We start from the raw sequence: 16,489 nt of genomic DNA, 5'->3' as shown, positions 1-16,489 counted from the left end.
ATGGTTTCCTATTTTATAAATGCCAGTGGATTGACCATATACAGTATCATATTCTCACAGGGTGGAAAAGTATCGACCCCACACACTTGATGATTTGATCTCCCATCAAGATATCCTCAGCACAAGTAAGTTGTATGTATTAGATCAAGTTATGTTAACAGTATTTCTCTCAAATTTTCCTCCATACATAATACATTTTGTTTTTAATGGAAAATCTGCATTGCCGTTCATATAGCTGCAGATTGATTCCACAGATTTGAATACTGCCTTCGTTTTTCCAGTGGAAAAAACGATTGGGAAGACGCCTAAGGAAAATCACCGGGGAGAAAATCTGTCTTCGGAGTATATTGCTCAGCCATGTAGTACCGTATATACTCGAGTATAAGCCGAGATTTTCAGCCCAAATTTTTGGGCTGAAAGTGCCCCTCTTGGCTTATACTCGAGTCACGGTCGGCGGTGGGGTCGGCGGGTGAGGGGGAGAGGGCGCTGAGGCATACTTACCTAGTCCCAGCGATCCTGGCGCTCCCCCTGCCGTCCCACGGTCTTCGGTGCTGCAGTTCTTCCTCTATCAGCGGTCACGTGGGACCGCTCATTAGAGAAATGAATAAGCGGCTCCACCTCCCATAGGGGTGGAGCCGCCTATTCATTTCTCTAATCAGCGGTAACGGTGACCGCTGATAGAGGAAGAATCTGCGGCACCCGAAGACCAGCTGTCCGGGGGAAGGAGCCGGACGCCAGGACCAGGTAAGTATGTAATATTCACCTGTCCGCGTTCCAGCCGCCGGGCGCCGCTCCATCTTCCCGGCGTCTCTGCGCTCTGACTGATCAGGTCAGAGGGCGCGATGACGCATATAGTGTGCGCGGCGCCCTCTGCCTGATCAGTCAGAGCGGAGATGCCGGAACGAGACGTCGGGAGCTGCAAGCAAGAGAGGTGAGGATGTGTTTTTTTTTTTTTTTTTTTTACTGCAGCAGCAGCAGCGACAATGGCAGAGCTTTTCTATGGGGCAATATGAACGGTGCAAGAGCACTATAAGGGGCAGAGCTTTCTATGGGGCAATATGAACGGTGCAAGAGCACTATATGGGGCAGAGCTTTCTATGGGGCAATATGAACGGTGCAGAGCACTATATGGGGCACAGCTATAGGGCAATAATGAACGGCGCAGAGCACTATATGGCACAGCTATGGGGAAATAATGATCTATTTTTATTATTGAAATTCACCGGTAGCTGCTGCATTTCCACCCTAGGCTTATACTAGAGTCAATAAGTTTTCCCAGTTTTTTGTGGCAAAATTAGGGGGGTCGGCTTATACTCGAGTATATACGGTATATTGCCCTGCGACGTAGTATATTGCACAGCCCACATAGTATATTGCCCAGCCACGTAGTATACAGCACAGAGTATATTGCCCAGCCACGTAGTATATTGCCCAGCCACGTAGTATATTGCCCATTTACGTAGTATATTGCCCAGTGACGTAGTATACAGCACAGAGCCACGTAGTATATTGCCCAGCTACGTAGTATATTGCCTAGCCACGTATGTCACAGGTTAAAAAATAAAAATAAACTCAGCTTTGGGAAAATGGCCGCCGCGATCTCCATCTGCGCACACGCGGCATCCCGCGGCCATTTTCCTGAAGCCCCGTGCAGCAGAGCACTCCATCTGCGCATGCGCGGCCTCAGGGAGATAGCCGCCACCACCGATGACAAGGGTAATAGCGCAGATCGCGTGCTTTTTCTTCACCTGCGTGCAGTGGATTCGGCACTTGGACATGCGCACACCACTATGCCACCAACGGAAAGCTGGGGAAGAGACAGCAATGTCACCATGCCCACCTGACCTGACCAGCCTGATTGACAGGCGAAAACGGCGACTTTGTTAATGTATTTCGCAGCATAGGTGGGGAATCAGGGTACACTACATACACTATTGTAACGCACAGCGCAGGCCCTATTTAACAGTATTTTTATCTCAATCTGAAAAAACGGGGTGACATTTTCCCTTTAAAAGTTGTAATCACTTAGGGTCCAGGTTAAGACAGCCTTAAGTTTACTGAAATTGGAGTAACAGAGGAATTGTAGTATAGTGACTTGCACAACGAGGACCATTTACCTGGGTTGTGAACTTGGATATTTTGGCCAAAATATTGACCAATACCTCATGCATTTGTTACATCTTTTTTTTGATACCCATTTTTTTCAAATCTTTTGTAATGTGCGGCTGGGCCTTTTAGTGTTGGTTGGGGGAATTTGGTATGCCTGTCGTGTGGGGTGCACTTATATATATATGTGTGTATAATGTGCACGCAGGCACAAGTTTGGGCACCCCTTGTCAAAATTACTCTTATTTATTTAGACCTAAATTTAAACATGAAATATATATATTCATCTTTTACAATTTAAACATCACAAAAAGGAAAATGTGCTGATGCAAACGTTTGGGCATCCTACATGGTTCGTACATAGCACCCACTTTTGAAATTAGCACAGCTTTAAATTGTATTTTGTAGCCAGACAAGAGCCTTTGAATTCTTGCTTGAGGGATTTTCATCCATTATTCGTTGGAAATTCTTTCAGTTCTGTTAGATTCCTGGGTCGTCTTGCAGGTCTAGCCACAGATTTTCAGTGATGTTCAGATCACGGGACTGTGAGGGCAGTTGTAAAACATTCAGCTTGCGCCTTTTGAGATACTTTGTTGTGGATTTTGACATGTGTTTAGGATAATTATCAATTTGTAGAAGCCGTTCTCTTTTCAACTTCAGCTATTTTACAGATAGTGTTATGAGTGCATCAAATATTTGTTGAAATTTAATTGAATCCATTCTTCCCTCTACCCATGAAATGCTCCCCGTGCCATTTGCCACAACACAACCACAATGCATGATTAATCCACCCCCATGCTTAATGGTTGGCGTGATATTCTTTTCATAAATCCTGTGCCTTTTTTTTCTCCACGCATACATTTCATCGTTTTGGCCAAAGAATTCTGTTGAAACCTTATTGCTCCACATGGCTTGTTTCCAAAATGCATCAGGATTGTTTAGATGTTCTTTTGTATACTTCTGATGCTGAATTATATGCTGAGGACACAGGAGAGGTTTTTTTCTGATGACTCTTCCATGAAGGCCATGTTTGTGTAGGCGTCTCTGAACAGTAGAACAATTTTATCACAACTTCAGAGTCTGCTAAATCTTTCCGAAGGTCTTTTGCAGTCAAGCGAGGATTCTAGTTTGCCTCTCTAGCAATCCTACCAGCAGCTTTCACTGAAAATTTGCTTGGTCTTCCAGAACTTATCTTGACCTCAACTGTTCCTGTTAACTGTCTTTTCTTAATAACATTTAGTTAAAAGAAAAAAGGGTTTGGTACTGTGTGCAAAAAAGCAGAGGCATGGTATAATAAATGGACAATAAAATAAAAAAAAACTGAGCACAGAGAATGAATCTTTAATTGGAATAGATGAGTGGTGTTGTTAGGTTGAACAATTTAATAAAATGTTCACTTCACTTAAGTTGCCTACTCCTGGCCTAATGGATATTGATCAGGTGCGCACCAAAGAAATAAACATATAACAACACACAGTCATATGTAAACTCTCCATGATCAATCTATGGCCCAGCTGCAAGGGAAAAAGAGACTTTATTCAGGCAAGACACAGATTTATATATCCCCTGTAAGGGGGCTCGGTTAGCTCTAAAATGGGAGTGATCGGATGCATTCCATTGGTTAGTGGGTTGGGCAATGAGCAAGTCCATGGGTGGATCCATGAGGTCATCAGGGTGGGTTGGTCCATGAGGTCATCAAGGTGGGCGTCACTGTGGGTGGATCCATGAGGTCATCAGGGTGGGCGTCATCTTGGATACCAGCCAGGCAGCCACATGGCTCTCTTGATACAGGAAATGGCAGCCATCTTTAGTGTCTTACTTTTAATCTAAGAAAGCTTGTAAGGTTAAACAATACACGTTATGGGTCGCTTCTCTCAACCTCTTATTTCTTGGGGTTAATTAAGTATTTGATCTTATGGCTCTCCTCAACAGTGTCAAAGGTTTATAGTCCCAATATCCAAGTAAGATCAGTGGCATGGTGTTCTCACTGTCTCTTGAGCAGATTCCTCATATTCTGTAGCAAGTCTTAAATCTTTGGTCTATTTGCATATTACACGGATGACCTCTTAATCTGGACTGAGTCTGAACAAGAACTTCTAAAATTCAGGTTTTTTTTACATGTCCAATTATTTTTGCCATGCCTGTTTTTTTTGTGCATGTATTTTTCTTCAGAAACTTTGTTCATGCCTGAGGAAGAGACCTATAAGAAGTATCAAAAGCTTGCTTTGTAACATCATTTATTTTATTTTTGTTAGCCATTAAAAGGTATCATAACCACAAGATTGCCCTCAGTGGGAAAAACAAGACAATATTTTGATAACATTTCAAACTAAGGAAAGGGCAGCTTGAAAACGCTTTGCTACTTTCTTATAGCTTTCTCCTGCTTTGTGGGCCTCCACCATTTTCATTTTCAGACTGCTAGATGGCTGCTTAAAAGGACTCATAGCTGCTGTGTTTTGGCACAAGATTAGAAGAGGCTGGGTTTTTATAAAGCTGGGAAATTTGCGTCACTTGGCCTTTCCTAACGATGATGGTAGATAAGCCATTACCCTAACAAACTAATTACGGTCTGAAACCTTGCTCACAGTTATCTGAGCCCACAAATCTCCAAGGGTGCCCAAACTCTTGCATTGGTTCATTTTTCCTTTTTGTAATTTTTAAAACTAAAAAATACATAATTTTTGTTTTTCTTTTGCAGCTGCTCTCTTCCCCCTTCCATGCATGCGCACTCCTCCACCTCATCTTGCCGGCACCTCTGTTCAATGCATAGAAAAAACCTCACTAGCCTTCCTACCTCTCCCGCGCCATATTGTCTTCTGAAAGTGGCAGCTGTCTTCAGCATCCAAGCGACGCGGAGATGATGTCACTGCCATGCGCCCAGTCACGTGTAAGTCAACCTCAGCTGCTGGCCTTTGGCCAACAACAGGTGTTGCTGGCAAGTTTGTGCACTGCAATACACTTTAGCTGGATGTGCTTCCAAGGACACCCACTGATGTTGGTGCCATCTCTGATTGTGAACCAGTACCTTAATCGCGCCCTACAGAATAAGGTAGTTTGCAGTAGGTCACCTTTGTACGTCAGACGTCAGGAAGGGGGCTAAAAAAAAAAATCATCCTCGCCATAGTCACCTACCAGCAGCAATCCAGCAACTCGAGAAAGAGTTGCCTCCACTCTGACATGCTGTGCTTCAGCTTGATGTCATTAAGGGGTGCCAGGGCGCTCCTCGTTTTGACTGCACTCTGCTGTCTTAAATGTTTCTCTTTGCCACAAGGATCGCAGATAACAGCTTCAGGGGCCACATGCGGCTCCAGGGCTGCGTTTTTGTGACCCCCTGCTATAGTGTATTAGCATTGTGACCTTGTGTTGATTAATGCAGCTACCTATCTTTCTGTGATATTTTTGAAATTCTATGTCCTTTTTCAGTGAGTTTCTGTGCTTGCTGTACTTGATAAGCAACACTTGCTGAGTTTGTTTTTTATAGTTCAAAGGTTTATAAGTGAAGACAAGCTGCCTCACCTTTTATTCTATGGACCCCCTGGAACTGGCAAAACTTCCACAATACTGGCTTGTGCAAAGCAGCTTTATAAAGATAAAGAGTTCAACTCGATGGTATTAGAGGTAAGACTATTTCATTGAACTCTTGAGAGAATCAGGAATACAGTCTTGCTGCCCCTTTCCCTGTTCCTTTACCAACAGGGAGGAAATGGTTGAGGAAGTAAAGGTGGCTGCGAATTTAGGAGACAGCAATCATACTGTTGTCAAATTTTGGATTACAGGAAGAGGAAGAAAAGCAAGGACTGACTTGCAGGTTAGACTTCAGAAAGGCAGATTTTAATGGACTCAGAAAGAGGATAGGAAAGGTCCGATGGCTGGATGTTCGAAAGGACGGAAATTTCCAAGAAGGATGGGCAATTTTGCTAAATGAAAGGATCACTGCACAATCGTTAACAATCCAGAAAAGAAGGAAAAATTGGAAGCATTTAAAGAGACCAGTATGAATGAAAGCTAAACACAAAAACAATTGTTAAAAAGGAAAAAAGAAATGTATTTTAAATGGAAATTGGGAGGCATATCTGAAAAAAGAATATAATGCTGTTTGCAGGGAGTGAAGGGCAATCGTTAGAGCTAAAGCCAGAGGCTTGCAAGGGAGACCAAAAGCAATAAAAAAGGATTTTGGAGGTTTGTCAAAAGCAAAACAAAAGTCAAAGATGCTATAAGATTTTTACAGGATGATAAGGGTGAAATGGTCAAAAATGATGTCGAGAAGGCCGAACTTTTACATTCCTATTTTGCATCTGTATTTTTTCTAAGAATGCAAATGTAACATCAGTTGATCGTCACAGTATTGAAAGAATATAAAAAATCCACACTATCTATAAACAGAGATGATGAGAGAACACTTGTCTAATTTAAATTAATTCAAATCTCCGGGTCCAGATGAATTACATCCTAGGGTACTGAAAGACTTAGCAGAGGAAATTGCAGAACCATTAGCCAGAATCTTTGAAAAATCCTGGAGAACAGGACAAGTGGCAGAATATTGGAAAAGGGCAAATGTCCCCATCTTCAAAAAAGGAAACAAGATGGAGCCAGGAAATTGCTGGCCAGTGAGCCTTACTTCTGTAACAGGAAAGCTCTGAACAAATTATTAAACAGCATATATGTAATTACTTGCATAAGAATACCGTAATTAACCAAAGGCAGCATGAGTTTGTAGCAGACAAGTCATGCCAGACTATTCTTATTTCCTTGTACGATGGAATCACTGACTGGGTAGATCAGGGAAATGCAGTAGATATAGTGTATCTCAACTTCAGCAAAGCATTTGATAAAGTATCATACTATCCGTATTGAAAAAATGCTAAGTATGGAATTGACAAGGCTACGGTTAGGTGGATTCATATCTGGCTCAGTGATCATACTCAGAGTGGTGATAAATGGTTGCGCGTCCAGTTGGAAGAGTGTTTGAAGTGGAGTACCACAAGGCTTTATCCTGACCGCTGTGTTATTCAACATTTTTTTTTTTAATAAGTGATCTAGACAAGGGAATTTAAGGTAAATTAATCAAATATTCTGATAATGCAAAGCAAGGTGGGATAGCTAACACTATAGAAGACAGAGAAAGGATTCTGAAGGATCTAGATAAGCTTGAACAGTGAGCAGTGATTAATAGAATATTTAACAGGGAGAAATGCAAGATTCTACATCTGGGCAAGAAAAACAAAAAAAATGTATCTACAGAATGTGAGGAATAGAACTAAGCAACCGCACGTGTGAAAAAGACTTGGGTATAGTCATAGATCACAGACTGCACATGAGTCAACAGTGTGATGAAGCAGCAAAAAATGCAAACGCTGTTCTATGATGTATTAAGAGAGCAGAGAGTCTAGATCACGTGATGTAATTATCATCCTCTACTCCTTGATCAGGTCTCATCTGGCATTTAGTGTCCAGTTATGGACACCACATTTTAAAAAAAGACATAAAAAACTGGAGCAAGTTCAGAGGAGAGCAACCAGGATGGTGAGCAGACTGCAAAGTATGTCCTACGAGGAACGGATAAAGGATCTAGGAATGCTTAGAAGGCTAAGAGGAGACTCAATGGCTATCTACAAAAATCTGAAGGGATGTCCGTGTAGAGCAGTGTTCCCCAACTCCGGTCCTCAAGAGCCACCAACAGGTGATGTTTTCAGGATTTCCTTATTATTGCACAGGTGATAATTGCATCACCTGGACAGGCAAGCATTCAATCACCTGTGCAATACTAAGGAAATCCTGAAAACATGACATTGGTGGCTCTTGAGCACCGGAGATGGGGAACACTGGTAGAGGGATCATCCGTTATTCTAATTTGCACATGGAAACATGAGAGAATGGAATGAATTTGAAAGGGAGTAGACACAAATTAGATATTAGAAAAACTTTGACAGGGTGATGAACAGGCTACCATGAGAGATGTTGAGTTCTCCTTCAATGGAAGTCCTCCATCAGAGGCTATACTGGCATCTGAGATAGTTTAGTGAATCCTGCATTGAGCAGAGGGTTGAACGTGACTCATGAGGTCCCTTCCAACTATAACATTCTATACAGCCAAAATGTGTCCTGCTGTGTATTACTGATGGTGAGGCATTGTACCATTATGCAGAGGAATTAAAGGAAAAGTTTGATATTATAAGAATGTAGATAAAGAAAAGCTAATATAACTATGGTAAATTATGAAGATCCATTTGTCCGAATACACAATATTATGTAGAAGTGTTATAATTGGTGATCAACATGGATTTTCTAAACTTTTCAAATAAGTTGTTTAGGGTCACAGAACATGTCTTTTCCTACACTGGTCGTGAAGATGCTGGGCTCTGTGTGATGCATCGATATTGCTAAATATCCTCTTCTTAAGGTACCGTCACATTAAGCAACTTACCAACGAGAACGACAACGATCCGTGACGTTGCAGCATCTTGGATAGAGATCTCGTTGTGTTTGACACGCAGCAGCGATCAGGATCCCGCTGTGACATCGCTGGTCGTCGCTGAAAGTCCGGCACTTTATTTGGTCGTCAGGTCGGCGTGGTTCATCATGTTTGACAGCAAAAGCAACGATGCCAGCAATGTTTTTCCATGGAGCGAACAACCAGCGAGAACGATAAGTGCGTCACTGGATCGCTCCTGCATCGTTCTGCTGTTACAGTTTTTGACGTCTTCTAGCGACCTTAGCAGCAACGCTGCAGCGATCTGCATCGTTGTCTATATCGCTGCAGTGTCGCTTAATGTGACGGTACCTTTAGTTTTGTTCTGAAAGTTTCACTGTGTACTTTGTCTAAACGTTTAACTTTGCAAATGTTTTTTTCTTTTTACTAGCTGAATGCATCTGATGATCGTGGTATAGATATTGTCAGAGGCCCAATATTGAGTTTTGCCAGCACAAGAACAATATTTAAGTAAGTGGATTTTCAGTTTGTTATATCTGTGGAGTTGTTGATGTTTTTTTTTTCCTTATTTTTTTGTATACTTTTACAGATGTCCCTAGTAAATGGACAACTCCTTTTCCACCTCTGTATTTTTTAACTCTTTATTCACGCAGGCCAAGCACTTGCTGTGATTTGACTGTTGGTGAAATCTGCTAGGAGTGCCAACTCTAATAGAGTGGGCAACAAAAAAGCAGCCCCCTGAGAGCTAGAATGGCTTACCTGCATAGTGATCAGCTAAATTTGTTCATACTTTACATGGCCATAAGACTGGTGGTACATTTTGATGTGCTTTACATGAAAATAAAACTACATGAGGTCAACCTATAAAAAAAATCACAGCCTGTATGTAATGTATTTAGTATGGCAATATTTCTGTAGTGCATTCATGATCTAACCGCAGAGGATAAGCTGCCACTTTTGTGATTAGCACCATGTTTAGTTGTTAAAAAGCTTTGCCAGCCCTGGGGACATTTTCAACTAGCACAGCATTTTGCCGAATTCCACTATTGTATAGTGTACACACTGTTAGGATTCTGCTCTTCTAGCTGGTTTGAGGAGTTGTCACATTATTGCAAATATGCAACTTGCATTCAGATGCAGACTGGCTTCTCTCAGTGGGTCAATATACCATTATATACCCTGTTAGTATTTGGCACTGCTTGAACACTGAGGCTATGTCCACACGCTGCGGATTTTGCTGGGGATCCGCTGCGTTTCCTCAGCTGCGAGTCCGCAGCAGTTTCCCATGCATTTACAGTACAATGTAAACCTATGGGAAACGCAATCCGCTGTGCACATGCTGCGGAAAAAAACGTGCGGAAACGCAGTGGTTTACATTCCGCAGCATGTCAATTCTTTGTGCGGAATCCGCAGCGGTTTTACACCTGCTCCATAATAGAAAACCGCAGGTGTAAAACCGCAGTGGAATCCGCACAAAAACCACAGAAAATCCGCAGGAAAAAAGCAGTGCTTTTGCCCTACGGATTTATCAAATAAGCTGCGGAAAAATCCGCAGTGGACCATTCTACGTGTGCACAGTGAACTGCTTGAACTGTACTGGCAAGCAGAACCAAATCCTATGGGTATATACACACTTGGTGCAGAAATCTCTTCGCTATGTGCATTTTTTATGCATTTTTTTGGGGGGGACAGATTTTTCTCCACTCATTAGTATGAGTGAACTCTGCTGCAAAAACACCGAAACAATTGACATCCTCTATGTTTATATCTGCACGTAATCTGCAATTCACAAATAAGGAACGTGCATGAGACTTCAGGATTCTCATTCACTTTGTTGGCATCAGGAAACCCTTAAGGTTTTGTGACAAATCTGCTCAGAAAAAAATGCAACAAACCTGCAGTCTGTGTAGAGGTCCTGGTGCTGGGTGTTTTATGCTTGCCAAGTTTGCTTGTCTATTGGACCTTACACTGTCCCTTTAGTTGACATTTTTGCCTCTGAAGTGCCTGGATGTTTTTCTGTATTTTGTTACTCTAGTGCACAATTTAAGCCATATGTGTTATTTCGGTGTGACACCTGCCTATTTTTGTTGCAGAAAAGGTTTTAAACTTGTGATCTTGGATGAAGCAGATGCAATGACTCAAGATGCACAGAATGCTTTGAGGCGAGGTAAAGTGGCACACTACTCATCTGTCATATGCCTGGAAGCGGTACAAAATTACCAGGTCTTCTGAAAATCCTAGATAGACATAACAATCTGCCATGTCTCTATGCTGCAGTAGCTGAATTTATGCAGACAAATTGTCTGTCGTGCTTATTTCCACTGCTGCTTGCTGGGTATGAGTAATGAAACTTGGGTTTTGAAAGGAGATCTTGTCATTGTTTTTTATAGGTTTTAAAGTTGCATTGGCATTACTGATTTTGGAAAAGGATAGAGTTGACATATTGGGCCACGTGGATTCTCTGAAAAACTATTTACTGTATATACTCGTGTATAAGCCGAGATTTTCAGCACTTTTTTTTTTTTTTTTTGCTGAACAAAAATTGGGAAATTAGGGCCCACCCCACATGGACGGAATAGTATGTCCAATGACAGAAAGGGGTTAACAGAAGACATTATACTCTCCCTCCTCACACTGTAATCTCCGTCCCGGCAGCGGCAGCTCTTTCTGTGCTCAGCGATCACGTGGTACCGCTTATTAAGGTAATGAATATGCACGCGTCTCCACTCCCATAAGTGTGGAGCGCATATTCATTACCTTTATGAGCGGTACCATGTGACCGCTGAGCACAGGAAGAGCTGCTGCTCCGGGACAATGGAGATGCAGCGACGGCACAAGGAGGGTGAGTAGGACGGGGGGTGGAAGTGAGCCAATGCGGGACCTGGGGAGCCATGAATACAGCAGGGGAAGCCACACATAGCAGGACAGAACGGGGGAGCCACGCATAGCAGGACAGTGATAAGGGGGACAATGCATACCCCGCTTATACTCGAGTCAATAAGCTTACCCAATTTTCCATGGCAAAATTAGGTGCCTCGGCTTATACTCTGGTTGGCTTATACTCTAGTATATATGGTACCTTTACAGGGACTCTCATTATTACCACAAGTACGACATGTGACACTACAGCTTTGAAGTATTGGACATCTATCGTTTTTATATAGTGCATATTACACCAAAATTATAGGTCGTGCCCCACTGCTGAATGTCCAAGTGTGGAAGCACCCAGAAGGATGGATGCAAGGAAAGATGAGGTGACAACTCCATGCCTCAAACTGCTCATCCATCTTTTACTGAAGTGTAAATGTAGCTCAGTTATCACAGTTTACGATATCTTTTGATATGTAACATTTTTCAGAATATTTATGCAGCAAATGATAAAAACACTGCCATATATTTTTACTGCCATTAACATTTGCCACAAGTTTTGTGGGTGAAACAGTAAAATTGCACAGACCACAAGCCATGTGAAAACCAAACCTGCATGTTGACCGTTTTCGGCTGGACTTCAGCTGCCAGTTAAGTATGCATATTTATTTTCTTGTTGAGATTGTTTGGCTTCGAGCAGCCAACTGTCAGACAGGTCCTTGATCACAATGTCTTCCTAAATGTGCTTACATCTGGTCGTCAGGCACGGTAGATCTCTCCCAATCCCTCCATGCCGGAGCCCTATACCTTTTTTAGTGCACAGGATGCCCACAAGGTTATTCTTTGCAATTTACTTTCATAAAGAATACTCTGCTCTCAAGAACCTCTTAATCAAAACAGTAATGGTGTTGAGTCCGAATCAGGCTTCAATACCATGTATAACACAACCGAAAAAGGATGATCAAAAGGGCCAAATATTATATAAAGATATAGAAAAACTTTATTCAGGTTAAATACAAACAGGTAGAGAGGTGGATACAACCACAGTACATATGAACAACTTTACAGAAATGAGACATGGAGACCCTGGCTAATATAATCAACATATCATGTTTACCATTGTCAATCGGTAATAAGTTAATACTGAGAGACCCTTTAGTCTAGCCCCCAGCTGGTTATAAATACATCCATTAGCATGTCTGGATTCCCCGGAAGTCAATTTGGCAATCATAGGCACTATATAGATAAAGTGGTAGTGCAAACAAAACCAAAGAAAAGTGAATATTAATTCGTATACCTATGTACAAGTCCGGTGGCTGACCCAGGAGGTAGGGGGGTAAAGGTAGTGCCAGTCGTCCCCACATCACTCCGATGCGCGTTTCGGCGGAGCCTTCGTCAGGGGGCATAGGTACAAACAAAAGTGCGCGGTTTAAAAGAAGGACCGGAAGTAATGCAGAGTTGTCATGGTAACATGCCGCGCCATCGGTCATCACCTCAGCAACCTCAGCCACGTCTGGAAAAATCCATACGGCGACGGCACGAGGGTGAGGTAGACATCAGGGTTGCGGATGGCAAAACAAAGTGCACCAAATGTGCTGGAGCTCAACGCCGATAGTGACTCATGCGCGGTCGAGGCCCAAATCCTGTCAGTCAGCGTCGAAGGGGGCGGAGCTGAGACACACCATGTGACGTGGCATCACGTCTCCCATCTAGATGCACGCAAATCAAATGTGGGATGATCCCCCTTTTTCCCTAGCAAATTCCATATAAAGCAAGGTGGTTTCAGCATCAAGTAATGATCGGTTTTCTTATGGCATCACAAAAACAGTAGCAACGTTCGACCCCTAGTGATTGTCCTATGTAACTCCTCCATGACATTTGTCCTATGTCTTGTCCCTAACTTTGATGCATGCTCGCACACAGAGCCCGCATATTTCCCGACAGATGATAGCTGATTTCATCGACCATCATGTGTCTTTAACAGCTGCCAGAATTATGTTTAGTTTTTTTTCGGCCGCCGCTACATTGCAATAAGACAATTGCCCAGCACTATATCACGAAAATTAAAAGCTTTACAGTATCTGCGTAATTGTACGTACCCGGAGAATCCTATTGCCCCGGTCAGTTTTGCTGTTAAATGAACATGGTAAATTTAAAAATAAATAGTGAAATTGCACACTTTTTTGCAATTTCGATGCACTTGGAAACTTTTTTTTCCTGCTTTCCAATGCATGACATAAAATGAACGATGTCCTTCAAATGTACAACTCATTTAGCAAAATACAGTCCATCATCCATTCATGTGGATGAATAAATAATCACACTGGCTCAGGAAAACTATCCCTGATTGGTTAACAAAGCATCGACATTGGACAGCATAAACTGGTTCCTCGATTCTGATTGGCTGAAGTGGCAGTTAGTATGTGCCTCATCCATTCATGGCTTAGAAAAAAGATGTGGCTGTGCTGTTGTCATAGAACTCATGGAAAATGGAAATAACTTTGCTAGAGCCAGAGAGCCGTGATCATGGAGCCTATAATAAAATGCAACAGTTAGGTTCTTGTCAGAGTCCTTCATACCAAGTGATTGACCCCTGGTAAATAACATTAATAAGGGCTGGACTGTACAGCTCAATATCATCATCTGCTGTGCCATGGGTGCTTCACACTGTAACATCAAATATTAAATGGCTCAATGAAATCCATTCAGCTTGTGTGACTGGCATTAAGATGGCACACGTGAATTCTTTATCACAGTATAAGTAGATCTTATGTGTAAAGCAGGATGCTTAACAAGAAATTTGAGTAGTATACTGAAATGCACTGCATCATAATATATGATTACTAGATCATTGACATTGGATATTGTCATGGGTCCATATATAAGCCATTGCATGGTGCATCACTCTCATACCTGTGGCAAGAAGGACCCCACAATATTCTGTGGCTTTCAGGGATGGGAGTGGGTACTATCATACCATCCCTATTTCCTTGCCGCCTGTATAGGAAGTTAAGCACATTGGCATTTTGCGCTGCACTAATACTAATAATCCAATCTATAATCAGGATATTGTAATGTGCATCAGTCCCTAGCCCCTCCGCCCTTCCCTACCTTTTGTAACCCTACCATCTGGTAATCGGGGTGTACGAGAGCTGGCCATACTGACCCACGTTATAATAACTGCACATTGTAGCAGAAAAGAGAGGACATTTTATTCTAAAAATCACACCGTTCAGCCATCAATGTATCTGCACCAAAAATTTAGATAAATACATAAATCTCATCCACGGCCACCATTTGTATATTTGCGTAAGTGAGCGGTACATTAGAGCCCATCGCAGTCCCGAGACACTAAATTTAAAATCGGCCACAAACAAAACATAATTATTGTACTGAATGAACCCTTAATAGTTACAAAAGAAATTGTCTTGGGTGCACATCCAGTCCTGAGAGAAAGGTAAAATAATCTGGAAGCTCACTATAACTATTAAAGTTGACCACCTTCAGCGTGGACTTGCTCATTTGGAAGTTACATAAAATATTGCCCATTTCTTTCAATACCAGCGATCAATTGTGGGGTCTGTAATAACCTTTATTAATTGTACAGTGGTGTTCCCCTTTCCTGATTTCCTATTCTCTTGCTTGTTTGTCAAATTCTACGGGGCCCTGTGTGAAAGTGGTTGTCCCCTCCCCCCCATTGCCTCCTCTTAAAACATAAATCATAAATTAATTGAGGTTTATCATATCTTTGGGAAGTGGACTTCAAATTCCCTAGCCACACAAAGGCCTTATTACTGCCACACCTGTTCTCAGTCAAGAAATCACTAAAATAGGAACCTGCCTGACAAAGTGATCAAAAGATACTCAAAGGCTAGACCTCATTCTGCAATCCAAAGATTTTCTGGATCGAATGAGAAACAAAATAGAGATCTGAGTCTGTAAAAGGTTCTAAAGCCATTTCCAAAGACTTGGGACTCTAGCAAGCCACAGTGATGGCCATTATCCACAAATGGCGGAAACCTAAAACAGTGGTGAATCTTACCAAGAGTGGCCGGCTGACCAAAATTTCCCCAAGAGCACAGTGATGGCTCATCCAAGAGGTCCCAAAAGACCCCACAACAACACCCAAAGAACTGCAAGCCTTTCTTGCATCAGTTAAGGTCAGTGTTTGACTCCACCATAAGAAAGAGACTGTACAAAAATGGCCATGAATTTCCAACCTGCTGAGCAATAAGAACATAAAGGCTTGTCTCAGTTTTGTGAAAAAACATCTTGATGATCTCCAAGACTTGTGGGAGAATACTGAGGACTGGTGAAACAAAAGTTGAACTTTTTGGAAGGTGTATGCTCCATTACATTACTGTTCATAACCTCAAGCTGAAGAGCACTTGGGTTATGCAGCAGGACAATGATCCAAAACACACCAGCAAGTCCACCTCTGAATGGCTTAAGAAAAACAAAATTAAGACTTTAAAAAGACGGTTAATGCTCGGAAATCCTCCAACGTGGCCAAACTACAACAATTCTGCAAAGATGAGTGGGCCAAAATTTGTCCAGAGTGTTGTAAAAGACTCATTGCTCGTTATTGCAAACTATTGATTGGAGTTGTTGCTGCTAAGGGTGACCCAACCAGTTATTAGGTTTTGGGAACTAGATAAGATCAATCAATGATAATTTTTTTTATTGTGTCGAGTGGTGTTGATGCAGTGACAAATTATTTTTTTGTTTGTTTTTGCATTAAATGACTTTATTAAAAAAAATAAAAAATTTTTTTACTTAATTTTTTACATTGTTTTTTTAACCCCTTCACCCCGAAGCCTGTTTTCAGCTTCCTGACCAGGCCATTTTTTTTTTCAATTCTTAACTGTGACTTTATGAGGTCATAACTCTTGAAACGCTTCAACGGATCCTGGTGATTCTGAGAATGTTTTCTCGTGACATATTGTACTTTATGATAGTGGTAAAATTTCTTCGATTTGACTCGCGTTTATTTGTGAAAAAAATGGAAATTTGGCGAAAATTTTGAATATTTAGCAATTTTTAAACTTTGTTTTTATGCCCTTAAATTAGAGTCATATCATACAA

At 41.8% G+C, this 16,489-nt stretch overlaps 1 protein-coding gene across 3 annotated transcripts in view; it reads left to right on the top strand.

Moving 5' to 3' along the window:
* Positions 1-16,489, top strand: part of RFC5 (replication factor C subunit 5) — a 95,307-nt gene that overhangs the window by 28,692 nt on the left and 50,126 nt on the right. Inside the window, exons 2-5 of one of the 3 annotated variants that reach the window (XM_069754606.1) lie at positions 61-125; positions 5,588-5,724; positions 8,967-9,046; positions 10,630-10,703. In XM_069754606.1, coding sequence (XP_069610707.1) covers positions 61-125; positions 5,588-5,724; positions 8,967-9,046; positions 10,630-10,703 — 356 coding nt within the window. Of the gene's footprint in view, positions 1-44; positions 126-5,587; positions 5,725-8,966; positions 9,047-10,629; positions 10,704-16,489 lie in introns of all 3 variants that reach the window. The other 2 variants (XM_069754613.1, XM_069754621.1) reach the window with 2 other exon arrangements.

Source organism: Ranitomeya imitator, chromosome 1 (genome assembly GCF_032444005.1).
Source record: "Ranitomeya imitator isolate aRanImi1 chromosome 1, aRanImi1.pri, whole genome shotgun sequence".
Taxonomy (NCBI): Eukaryota; Metazoa; Chordata; class Amphibia; order Anura; family Dendrobatidae; genus Ranitomeya; species Ranitomeya imitator.
Note: the sequence above shows the minus strand (reverse complement) of the source record. Positions and strands in the feature narration are given on the sequence as shown.